This window comes from Theobroma cacao, chromosome 2 (genome assembly GCF_053813885.1).
Source record: "Theobroma cacao isolate CCN51 chromosome 2, ASM5381388v1, whole genome shotgun sequence".
Taxonomy (NCBI): Eukaryota; Viridiplantae; Streptophyta; class Magnoliopsida; order Malvales; family Malvaceae; genus Theobroma; species Theobroma cacao.
In genome coordinates, this window is record NC_142640.1 from 5,841,386 (window position 1) to 5,853,873 (window position 12,488).

At 34.0% G+C, this 12,488-nt stretch overlaps 1 protein-coding gene across 1 annotated transcript; it reads right to left on the reverse strand.

Annotated features, from left to right (window-relative positions):
• Positions 1-332: 332 nt before the first annotated feature.
• On the reverse strand, positions 333-1,213 carry LOC18608055 (glutamate racemase). The gene is made up of 2 exons (XM_007042533.3): positions 1,029-1,213; positions 333-892 (listed from the first exon to the last, which is right to left on the reverse strand). The coding sequence occupies exons 1-2, from the start codon at positions 1,070-1,072 to the stop codon at positions 604-606; spliced, it is 333 nt and encodes a 110-aa protein (XP_007042595.2). The 5' UTR covers positions 1,073-1,213; the 3' UTR covers positions 333-603.
• Between the last annotated feature and the right edge of the window lie 11,275 nt (positions 1,214-12,488).

Genomic DNA, 12,488 nt, shown 5'->3' on the forward strand with positions numbered 1-12,488 from the left:
GCCGGTATTTTCACGACAGATTTCTTTTTAATATCTTCACGAAAGTTTAGCTGTTGACTGTTGACTGCGTTAGAAGATATTTTATTGTCGTAGGCTTTTTAACGTGGACTGTTGGCTTGAGTCAAAAGTAAACTCATGCCAACTCAATTGAGCCGAAATTAAGTATATATCTTGTAAGTTGGTAGGCTCATTTGCATCTCTAAGCAAATGTTCACAGAATTTAACACTTAAAATTTATACCATAGAGCTGATATTTGTATCTTTTTCATGCATGCATTACCTTTCCGTGTCACTCTTATTATTAGAGCTGAGCTTACTAATCGGAAGAGAAATTTATCCATGGCCTAATTTCGATCTTTGAAAGTGAAATTGGGAACGTTATTGAGTTACAATTTGGGATATCCTTTGCAACTAGGAAATATTAATAGCATTTAAAGTTAAATTTACTTTCACTTTTAAGTTGTTTCTTGCTGTCGATGCCTATAGCAGCACGCAACTGAAGATTTCAGCTAAGGCCACAATATTTATTCACAAACCTTCCCTACTATAGTAGGTCGTTCATTAAGCTAACGGTACTTTGGTCTCAGCTTTATATTATGCGGCTCACATATTTGCATGGAAATACTGATGATGACTTGAAACTTCGTCAGGGTCTGGTTTTTCAACACCATCAACGTTCCTGAGCCAAAAAGTCGAACCCAAAGAAGCGGCGTCGTCTGGAACATCGTTCATCACCCATTCATGGCCTTTCGGAAAGTATATCCCACTCTTTGGATGTGGAACCCAGGACGGCGAATCTTTGATTTCCTTATTCTTTGTTCTCCTGCCCTCGGTAATCTCCTTATCTGCGCCCGCGATGTTGCTTGAAGAACGCACGGCTACCTTAGCTCCCCTGCATGAATTCGCCATCAAATTAGTCAATATCAGAACACTTATTCTCAATTGCAGTAATGTTTGGAGTTCATCTTCTCAAAACATAAACAAAAAAAGGGCAAAATCTACAGTAAGAAAGCGTAGAATAACGTTACCTAAGCATTAAAATCTTAGTTTTGGCTATAGCAGCTCTTCCCATAAAACCAGAGCTAAAAGTTTAAAGCCCAAAAGACTAAACGCGAGGTCTTGAGTATCTTGAACGAAAATGATTGTAATTAAGGCACAGTAGGACTTTGTTCGCTTTATATAATGCTTTGAAAGTGCAGTCCTGTACTTCTGTATACGAAATTTGAAGAATAAATTCTCATAAGGTACATATGGTGAAGGTTGATGGAAAAAGAAAAAGCAGGAGATTGAACGATTTGTGGCCAAAAAACCATATGCTTATATTATTGCAGATAATATACCATCTCCATATCTATGTCCTATAAAATTAATAGGAACACTGTAGTAAAGAGAGAACGCGTTAGATAATTTTGATGCTTTGTCTTCTTGCTTAGCTCGTTTGAGGACTTTGGAATATTGGGCATTTTCTATGAATAGTGGCAAACTGATGTGACAGGTTACTCGTCGGCCCTCATCTGCTGTACGTGGCGAATTGTTTGAGCACGAATTCCTTTGTTTTCGGCCAACCCTGTACGTTTTTGGTTGCTCGAAGGTTGAAAGACAGAAATCTGAGAAAGTAGAATGACCTCTTTAATTCTCATTTCATTTTTCCAATCAACCAAGGAGCTCTAATTAGAAACAATTGGCAGGTTTTAGATGGTGCTGGCTTGTTTTCTCTAAATTCAGAGAGAAGTATTTTAACCTTTCGGAATCCTGACAAATCAATCAATTACTTCTCGAAAGCAATAACGGGTGGTGATGATAGGGAGGAGGTTTCTTTGAAATTGAAAGTACCCTTTCATCTTTGCTAATATATCTATTTTTAATTCTGATAAGAATATTGAAATATATATAATTAAATAATTATATACAGAGTACAATATTTCATGTGCATGTTCCTATTTAACTTGATTTCTCCAAACTCGAGCGACCACCATGCACAACGAAAAGACTTTTCAATGATATTGCTTTGGCTTCAAAGATTCGACTTTAAAATCAATACAAAAACGGTCACAACGGTAAAGTTCTAAAGTAAATTTTAAAAATTTTCAATTCAAAGGTCTTCACCTTCAAAAACTGGAAAAGGAATATGAACCTTAAAAATGACACTTGTAGTTTTTTTTTTTTTTTTTGAAAATCAAGAGAGAACTTCCATTAATCAATGAGGAATTAAAGGATTCCTCAAGCAAGAACAAAAGCAACGTCCAGAAGGCTGAAAAAAGATGATATGCCATTAAACAAAAACCAGCATATCTTCCACTAACACCATGAAGGTATCAAAAAAAGACCCATCAAAACATCAAAGCAAAAAAGAATTGGGATTGCACATTTACAATCAACACACAATATGATCCCAGTAAGTGTCTATGGGGTTTTTGTGATAAGAAAAGAAAACGTTGTAAACATGTAAGGGATGTATCGAAGGTGACAGAGAGGAAGATTGGAGCAGTTTTTGAAGTACTCAATGTCATGGCAAGAAGAAGAGAATAAGGGTTCTGAGTTAGAATAGGCTAGAGATAGAAGCTTTGAGTGAGAGTCTGGTCGTTTTGAAAAGTCCTCATTTTTTCAATTGTGAAGGCTTTATACATAGTGTTAAAAGTAATGGTTATAAGAAAAGGTTTTAATACACATAATAAATGATATTATTAAGGAGAGTTTTAATATTAGGTAATCATTACTGAGAGTTAATGTTGAGTAACGGTTAAAAACTTATTATGTGACCATTGAAGTAATTATATTTAATAATATTTGTTCTCAAGTAAGAGCTAATAAAGAAGAGTTGTACATGAGCACAAGAGAGGAAACTGTATGTGAATAGGTACAAGAAAAGAAGCTGTACATGAATAGGTACAAAAAAAGAAACTGTACGTGAATAGGTACAAGAGAACAAAGTAAAAGCAAGAAACACTTGTATTTCAGAAAAAAAGTTAAGAGAGAGACCTCTTAACTACCTTCATATCTGAGCCATCAAGTTAAACTCTGAGGAACATCCCAATATAAAAGTAACTCATGAACTTTGTCACATATTTTGGATTACTTTCATTGTTATCTATGTGAAATTGTTATTTTGTGCGAAGTAGTTATTTTACTTGTACTGATTGTTTTCATTATTCTCGATATAATGTTACGCGATAAAATAATTCTTTAAAGAATAAGTATTAACCAAAATCAACTATCTACATTTTACCCCCTACATAAGAATTAATTGTTAAAAAATAATTCTTATGTATTAATTTAGAATGTAAAAGTTTTGTTTTGTATTATAACGTATTGTACTGTATCACTTTGAGTAGTAACGCCTTAAATAGTAACATCCTAGCCAGTGATGCTTTAGGTAGTAACATGTTACTGTCTTGTGTAAGGTGTAATGCCAATACTTTTTATCATATTTGATTGATTTTGCAATGATTTTTTCCATATAAAGTACGATTTTCAAGATACAAATCGTAAAAGGAAAGTTAATCTTTTTCAAAAAAAACCTTGATTTTATGTGGTCTATAAATATCAAGTTACTATGAACAATTTTCTTCATTCAGATTCAAAGCAAAACAAAATTCAGAATAAGGTTTATTCTTTTGCAAATCTTTTTGAGCAAGTAAGTTCTTTTTTTTTTTTTAAATAGAATTTCTTGTTTGATTTTTTTTACTTGTATTTTTCTTTTTTTTTCAAAAAAATTTGAATTCTCTTGCTTGTTGCTGCCTGCATGAAATTTTTTTTAATTGAAATATGAAGAAAAAAATTTCATACATGAGATGATGCTTCTTTTTTTTATGTGTGTTCAAACAAATAAATAAATTATTTGATTTTAAAATAAAATCACAAAGCAAGAATATTTGTGTTCAAAAAAAAAAAAAAAAACTAACTTGATAAGCACAAGCGAAACAAAAAAATCTTGCTTGATACAGGAATTTGTTTCAACCTTTTTATTACCCATAAATTACAGTTTATGGTAAAGCCTGAAAGCAAAGTGCCAACAATTGAGATTTTTATTTATTTGTATATTTAATTGATTCTTTATCTTGAAGTTTGTTTTAATGTTTCTGTTTGTTCTTAAAACTCACGACCTGGAGTCACCAGCTTTTGTTTTAAATTTTTTTTTATTATTTTATTTTGATGTGTAGCCTTGGAAAAGCGAAACATTAGAATAACAGAAGTAAATAAAGGCTGAAGTAAAAGAAGCAAATAAAGGTTGATTAACTTGTCTATTTTTTTTCTCTGACTTGTTGGCAGCAAAGCTGCAAGTTGCAGTTTTTTTGTTTTTTTTGCTTGTATAAAGAAAATGGCTTTTTACTTTGGAGCTCATAAAGGCTGAAGAAAAAGTAACAAATAAAGCTTGACAAACTTGTCAAATTTTTTTTCTTTGATTTGTTGGCAGCAAAAGCTGTAAGTTGCATTTTTTTTATTTTATATAAAGAAAAGGGCTTTTTACTTTGGAGCCGCAAGCTCTTTTAATTAGAGCTTGCGGTACATGTCATGAGCTCTTTTAATTTAATTAATAATAATTTTTTTAGTTGACTTTTTTTATTTTATTATTTTTTAAAAAATTTATTCATTTGTTATTAGTATTTTTATTATTTATATTAATAATAAAATTTATAATGTTGATAATTTTTTTTGTTTTGTAAGTGTTTTTTTCTTTTATTATTATTATTTTTTAACAAGTACATAAATAATAAAAATTATTGTGTATGTATACTTATCTCTTTTTCCATGATCATGTTTATAGGTTTTTTTTTTCCATCTTCCCTTATGCTTAGGACGCATTTCCCTTTGAAGATCCATTATGGTGAGCTTGAAAAGGCTGTAACAAGGAAAAAAACCACTATACATAAAAGGAAGAATAATGATTCCGAATTTGTTGCTCTCAAGAAAATTAGAGTAGAAAATAGTGGTGAAGTTCCTCTTGTCCTTGAAAATTGAGAAGATAAAATTATTAGAGAATGAGGAGAAGATCATTTTTGGGAAGAAGCTTGTGCCAAACAGGTTGACGAACATCCCTCTGAACTTGTTGGATATGATTGGAATCGTTTATGCTTGAAGCACCTCCTCATAAAAGAAGTGGTATTCCAGGATTTATTCTGAAGTTCAGGTTTGAACGTGGTGAGTTTTTCATTTCTGTTACTAAGTTAGGCTTTAATTCTTAATTTATTCATAGTTGGGATAAATGGGTAAATAAGGTGTTGAAGAATCCTACTTATGTTAAACTTCTCTTTTCTGCTAGGATACTTGATGCTATACATGTCACTTCCAAGCTCCATATTCGTAGAGAAAAAAAGATGGATGTATGGCATGCTATTCTTGTAAGGTGAAGCACTTTTTCTCATACTATGATTATAGCATGGGGGGAATTAACCTTCACTCTAGAAGATGTATGTGTTCTCTTAGAATTTTCTTGTATAGGAAAGCATGATTTTTACTCTATTAAGCTTTTTGAAGAAGAGGTATGTATTCAAGACTTTTTCTTTGATCTACTTAAGAGTTTGAGTAAAACTTCGAAGGTTGCACGATTCTCCAATTGGATAGCGATTTTTTATAAAAAGTTCAATGCTAAGGGAATTGAAATTGGTTCTCTTGAGTACCCAAACCATAAGCATGAGATAATAGCTTTAATAATTTTTTGGTTAGCACGACACATACTCCTAGGGTGTCTAGATGATGATATCTCTTTAGCAGTTGTTTTTTTAGCAATAAAAATTGTTAGGAGAATACGTTTTCCTCTTGCTCCACTATATTTAGGATCTCTATATAAGAGATTAGACTTGTACCAACACAAAACTGTTGAGTCAGCTGGGTGTTACAAAGTTTTGACTTATGTGGATGCTTTCTTCATTCAGATGTGCTTATGGGAAAGGTTTGGTATTTGTGCTCCCATGCTTAATGCATATCCTTTTGCATCTTTTTCTGTTAACAACCCTTTATCCCGAGACAACTATAGAGCTTGGGCATGGCATGATTGACTATCAAGGGGTAATGTTCTTGAAGTGATGGATGTTACAAAAGAATTCTATCCTAGACCTTATGTGCAACCTATAAATGGATTTGGTGATCTTGCAATTTATTATGACCTTTATCCTCTACAGTCTGGAAGAATGAGCTCACGAGGTATTAACTTTTGTATATGGGTTCATAGTTTCCAACTTCCTTCTATGATTAAGAGTTCTAGTTCTGGTGGAGATAGAGACTTTCGTTCTGTCAAAGTGTATTCTCCTTATAGAGTGGCACACATTTTGGAATTGACCAATTAGCTCCACCTGACTCTTCTTCGTCTATCAACTTTTCTTCTTGTGTTTCTTCGTTTCTCACGATAGGACTTCTACTCTGTTCAGATAAACTTAAGAGTTGTATTATCCCAGCTTTTGATAAAGTTGGTATCCATACTTTTGGATGGTTTGCTTATTGGAGAGAGTGTCTTGGAGAATAAAGATATTTTACTGTGCCATTAACTAATCCCACAGCTCATCTCTACACTCCTCATGTAAGTAACAATGATGTATTCTTGTGATTGATTCCTCTTAAAAAAAAGAAATGTATAATTGAATAAGAAGATACTTGACCTCATGCTCTTACTCTTCAAACAAAAGATAAACACACCTATCGAAAAGTAAGTTTATCTTTTTTTGTTCTATATTTTTTTATTTCCTCATTTTGTTTTTTTTCTATATATTTTATTTTCTCATTTTGTTTGTTTTCTTTTTTAGGGAGAATCAACTACAAGAGTAGAACTTAATTTAGTTGAAAAGAAAGAAACTTCTGAAGTAGAGATTGAGAAGGAATCATGTGACTATGAACGTAGTGATGAATCTGATGATGAATTAGTTGATGTTGATAAAGCTGAAGTTGAGGGTGAACCAGCCCCTTTTGATGATTTCATTGATTTGGATATTCTATTTACAAATCATGTTCAGAGCTCCACTATGAACCAGGTATAAACATATCACTAATTGATTTTGTTCCATTCTTTTATTTTTTTTTGAAATTAAGATTGTTCTTACTCCTTACGCTATTCGAGATGAGGTTGTTCCTAACACTAAGGCTATTCCTACTGTTGAAGTTGTTCCTGAGGCTACTCCTAATGTTAAGGTTATTAATGATGTTGGAATTGATACTGATGATGCTAGAGTTACTCCAATTAATCCTCGTGCTTCTTCTTCCACAGTGCTAGAACACAGAGATGCTAGTGGTGCTTCTAGCACTCAAGTAACACATACTAAACAAAATGGTAAGAAAGTTGACTTCCATGGTTTTCAAGTTTCATTAGAGTATGTGGAATACTTGAAGTATGTTTTTAATATAGAAGGACGCCAAATATAAGCGATGAAGCTTACGGCCAATAACATAATATCATTATAGCCAAATTATGAGCGATAAAACTAGCTGTTGAAACATTAATGAAAAATTATGGTCAAAGATTGAGCAATATAGCTTGCGACCAATAATATAATATAATTGCAACCAAGATATAAGCAATGAAGCTAGCGGCTAAAGTATAAAGAGTAAAACACAACCAATATAAAAGTGGTGAAGCTATGGCTGGAATGCTTTTCATTATGAAAAAGTAAATCATGTATTTTGCATACAACAAAGAGTGGTGTTAGAATCTCATACATGATACTTCTTTATATATTAAAAATTGATTGGAGTAGTGATGGCGTTGTTTTTTGGATTTATCAATTTGTAATATCCACTCTCATTCACCTCATGAACAACATATGGTCCTTCCCATTTTGTGATGAATTTAGAAGTTGGTGTTTTTCTTCTAATATGCTCACCTACGTGTAGTACTAGATCACCCTCTTCAAAATTCCTTCTCTTCACTAGCTTGTCATAAGCTTTACTCAACCTCCTTTGATAGATTGATAAATTCTTCTTTGCTCGATCTTTTTTTTCCTTTAACGCTTCTAATTCTAACAATAGTAAATTATCATTATCAAGTTCAACGTCTAAGGTTAATCTTGCAAACAGAACTAGAATTTTCACAAGTAGTACTGTCTCTATTCCATACACTAATGAAAAAGGAGTTGCCTTCGTAGGTTTATGCTTGGAAGTCCTATATGCCCATAATGTTACTGGAAGTGCATCATGCCACATCTTTGGTTCTTCATGCACCATTCTACTAAGCACTTTAAGTAAAGTCTTGTTAGTAGCTTCAGCTTGACCATTTCTTTTCGAGTAGTAAGGAGTAGACTTTACATGATCCACATCGTAAAGGGCACGTAATTCCTTTACACTGGCATTAATGAATGGAGTACCATTATCTGAAAGAATACGTCTAAGTATGCCGAACCTATAAATGATGTTTTCTTTGATGAAATTTGCCACAGCCGAACTAGTTGCTTTCTTCAAAGAAATAGCTTCCACCAATTTATTGAAGCATTCTGTTGTTGCTAATATCCAAGTATATCCTTTAGAAGGAGGATTGATAGGTCCAACCAAATCAAATGTCCAAGTATAGAATGGCCATGGAGTAATGACGCTATGCAATTGTACAGCCGAAGCATGTATAATATTTCCATAAATTTGACACGGATAACACTTCCTTGCATAATTCACTACATCTGCTTCCATTGTAGGCTAATAATACCCAAGATTCAAAAGCTTTTGATAAAGCTTCCTGCCACCTTCATGTTTTTTGCTACTACCTGCATGTGCTTCTTTTAACAATGGATTGACAGTAGCTAGGGAAACACACTTCAATGGTGCTCCTACAAATGAGAGTCTGAACAAGTCATTTCCTTTGAGAAATAAACGTTGAGCTCTTCTCTTGAGTTGTCTTGCATCTTAAAAGTTAGTTAGTAATATTCCATTTTGGAGAAAATCAATATAAGGCCTACGCCAATCACCAACACTTCCCACAAAATTGCACTCTTGTATATTTGGTGGTTCGAAACATCTAGTGTAAGCCTTTGGACATAGATGGCCAAAAATGTCATACTTTTTGGAGTAAGCGATGTAAAGGTGGTCCTTCCTTCCCATACCATTGTTCATGGGCTATTCTCAATCTTTCTTTTGCCTCTTCCTCAAAAACATATCTTGCTAGAACTCCATTACTTCCTTTGTGGTAAAGTGTACCATGAATCAAAATGTAGTGCTTCAAACACATAATAGCAATAGAACTGGGATTAAGTAACTCTTCTATGATAGGTTTTCGCCAATCCTCTTCCTCATAAATTGAAAGCTGTAATAGTTCACTAAACGGACATGGGATAATCCTCTTGAGTACAACTATAGAAATACTTCATTCTTTCTTTGAAATATGCATTTTAGAAGCCAATGTATCAAGTGCATCTGCATAACGGTTGTTGTGGTTCACCCCATATGAATGGAACACCTTTCTTAAGCAAGATTTGGAAAGATACAATGATTTCTCTTAAAGTTGGAATGAATCTCCTAATATAAGAGACTTTTCCCAACAAGCTTTTGAGTTGTTTTTGATTCACCAGAGATGGCATGGGTTGAATAGCCTTTATTTTTTCAAGATCAACATCTATGCCTTTTCTGTGAACCACAAAACCCAAGAATTTCCTAACTGTTACTCCAAATGCACACTTTAAAGGATTCATGCAAAGATTATGCTTTCTACACCGTTCAAATACTCTTTTAAGATCTTTAAAGTGATTAAAAGCCTTCTTGCTTTTCATCACTATATCATCTACATAATCTTCCATACAATCATGCATTAAGTCATGGAAGATTGCTGTCATGGCATGTTGATAGGTTATACTCACATTTTTTAATCTAAATGGCATTACAGTGTAGTAGAAATTACCAAATGGAGTTTTGAAAGGGATTTTCTCTGCATCTTTTCATGCCATCTTTATTTGATTATATCTACTAAACCTATCCATGAAGGAAAATATCTCATGGCTAGCTGTAGCATCTACTAAAGTATCAACATTAGGAAGAGGAAAATCATTTTTTGGGCATGCTTTGTTCAAATCTCTGAAATCTACACACACTTGAATTGTTCCATTCTTTTTTTTCATAGGAACTACATTTGCTAGCCAAGTAGGATAATGTATGAGTTTGATGAATCTAACCTTGAGGAGCTAGTTAATCTTCTCCTTTATCTGGCTCTCTATCTTATGATGAAATACACGAGCATGTTGTTTCACTGGTTTACTTTGTGAAGAAATGTGTAACTAGTGAATAATGAGATTCTCATCCAATTCAAGCATCTGTTCATAAGTCCAAGCAAACACATCTTGGAATTTTCTCAACAACTCAATTAGCATGACCTTTTACTCATCAGAAAGACTCTTACTTATGAATAGTGGCTTAATTGTCTTTCCTTCTTCTGCCATATTGATTTCTTCCAACTCATGACCTTAAGGCTTGGGTTGATCTAGGAGTTGTTCTTTCATGGGTAATACTTCCTGTACGTTTTCTTTTTCTGCTTCCACTTGAAAACGTGATGGTGATGTATCTGGTGGCTTCCAAAGTTCGAGATCAAGAGAAGATGTTTCCTCAGACCTTGTGTCCCATTATAAGCAATACATAAATTTTTTATCTTCACATGCATAGGAAGTTACCTTACTAAACGTCTTTTCTTCATTTACTTCTTTATATGTGGAAGTGTTTTCCCTTTTTCTTTTCCCACCTTGTTTTTTCTTTTTGCCACTACTCTCTACCTTATTCCCAACATACTTTTCCTATCGTGAAAGTGGAACACCGATAGGTCTAGCAATAGTTGTTTCTCCATCTTCTACTAGATCTTCAAAGAAAGAAGCCTTTGTATAACTCACCTCATGCCGTTCAAATGGAGCTTTAGTGGTCGCAATGAAAATCTCCTTCCCCTATCAATGTCCCTTAATACATGTGAAGAAAGTGATAGCCATAGAATGATGTAAACTCTTCAAATCTATGTTTATAGCTTTCAAAGTGGATAGAGGTATGAGATTCACAGAGGAACCATCATCAATGAATGTTCTCTTAATAGGATATCCATTGATAGTATTTTCCACATAAAGAGGTTTATTATGATAAAGATGAGGTGTATACATGTCTGCCACTGTAAGCACAATAGCATTTTGATATACACCAACCATCTTCCCCATAAGTCATCCTACTAGGTTACACTCTTTATATTGTTTTCTTACTATTTGAACTAGTGATATAAATGCTTATTTCCTTGTTTCTTCTGAAAATCCAAGCTGGTAAAAAAAATGCTTGAAATTAAGTGTCTTCATGAGTGAATTAGCAATCGAAGAAGTAACCATAGTAACTTCACTTGTATCATTAAATTGGGTGTTTGAAGAAGAAAGGTCATCATGGTGAGCATGAATTATTGCACTTGCTTGCCCTCGAGGATTTAGATGAACGAGAAGAGGGTTATTTTGGACTTTGTTATTTCCAATCAATAGTTCTTCTGCTTGCACTCGTCGATGGAACATTCTCCGAAGGTTTCTACATTCAGAAAATGGATGACCAACTGCTCGATGATAATCACAATATCTTGGGTTAGCCTTTTCCTCTGCTGTTGGTGGTCGTGGAGTGCAAGGTAAGTTTATTTGTCCATCCCTAACCCATTCTTGGAGAAGAGCTCTCACTTTATCCGAAGGTACTGAGAATGGTGGAGAAAAGTCATTCTCTTCATCTGGCCTTCTCCTTGGGACATCTTTTTTGGGATGTAAATTTGCTCAAACTGGACCCCTTTTTTCTCTACCTCCTCATTGGATGGCATTCACCGTTGGGGTGTTTCTTTTACCAAAACGAGTGAGTCTATTTTGTCTAAGAACCATATTATTGGTCCTTCGTACAGCTTCCACTAGTGTAACAAAGGTTAGAAGAAGTAGATTCTCCAAGTGTAGCCTGTATTCATTATACATCCCCTGAATGCACACTTTTACCAGCTTCTTCTCATCATGAGATTCTTGTATGTCCAGCACCTGTTCTCTAAAGAGTTGGATATACTCCATTAGATCCTCTATAGACTTTTGAAACTCTCCTCCAAGATCAACGAGAGTAACCTTCACTTGAATAGAGAAGAACTTTTCCCCAAGCATCCTACACATCTGATTCCTAGTTTGAATAGAACTAGGAGTAAGGTTAACATACCATGTATAAGCCTTCTCAGTGAAAAACTTGAAGAACTCCTTCAACTTCAGGTCATCATCCAATCCAGCAACTCTAAGAGTCTCCACAAATTTCATGACATGTTGGGGTGTATCTCTAATCATCCCATTAAATTGTTTGAACTTGGGGCTCTTTAAGGTATGGTTTTGTAGCTACACTGGTCGGGTAAGGCAACTTGAGACCAAACTCAGAAAAATTCAAGCTGTTGTTCTTCTGATCTAATAGCCTTTGAAGCTTTTCCATTGTCACAAATCCTTGAGTAGAAGTGGGTGGGATTACTACAATAAAGGTAGTTGTTAGGGTAACTGCAGTAGTGGTGTTGGGAGGATTAGGATTTATAGCAACTACTACATTAGCTGCACTTTCTCCATTTCCTC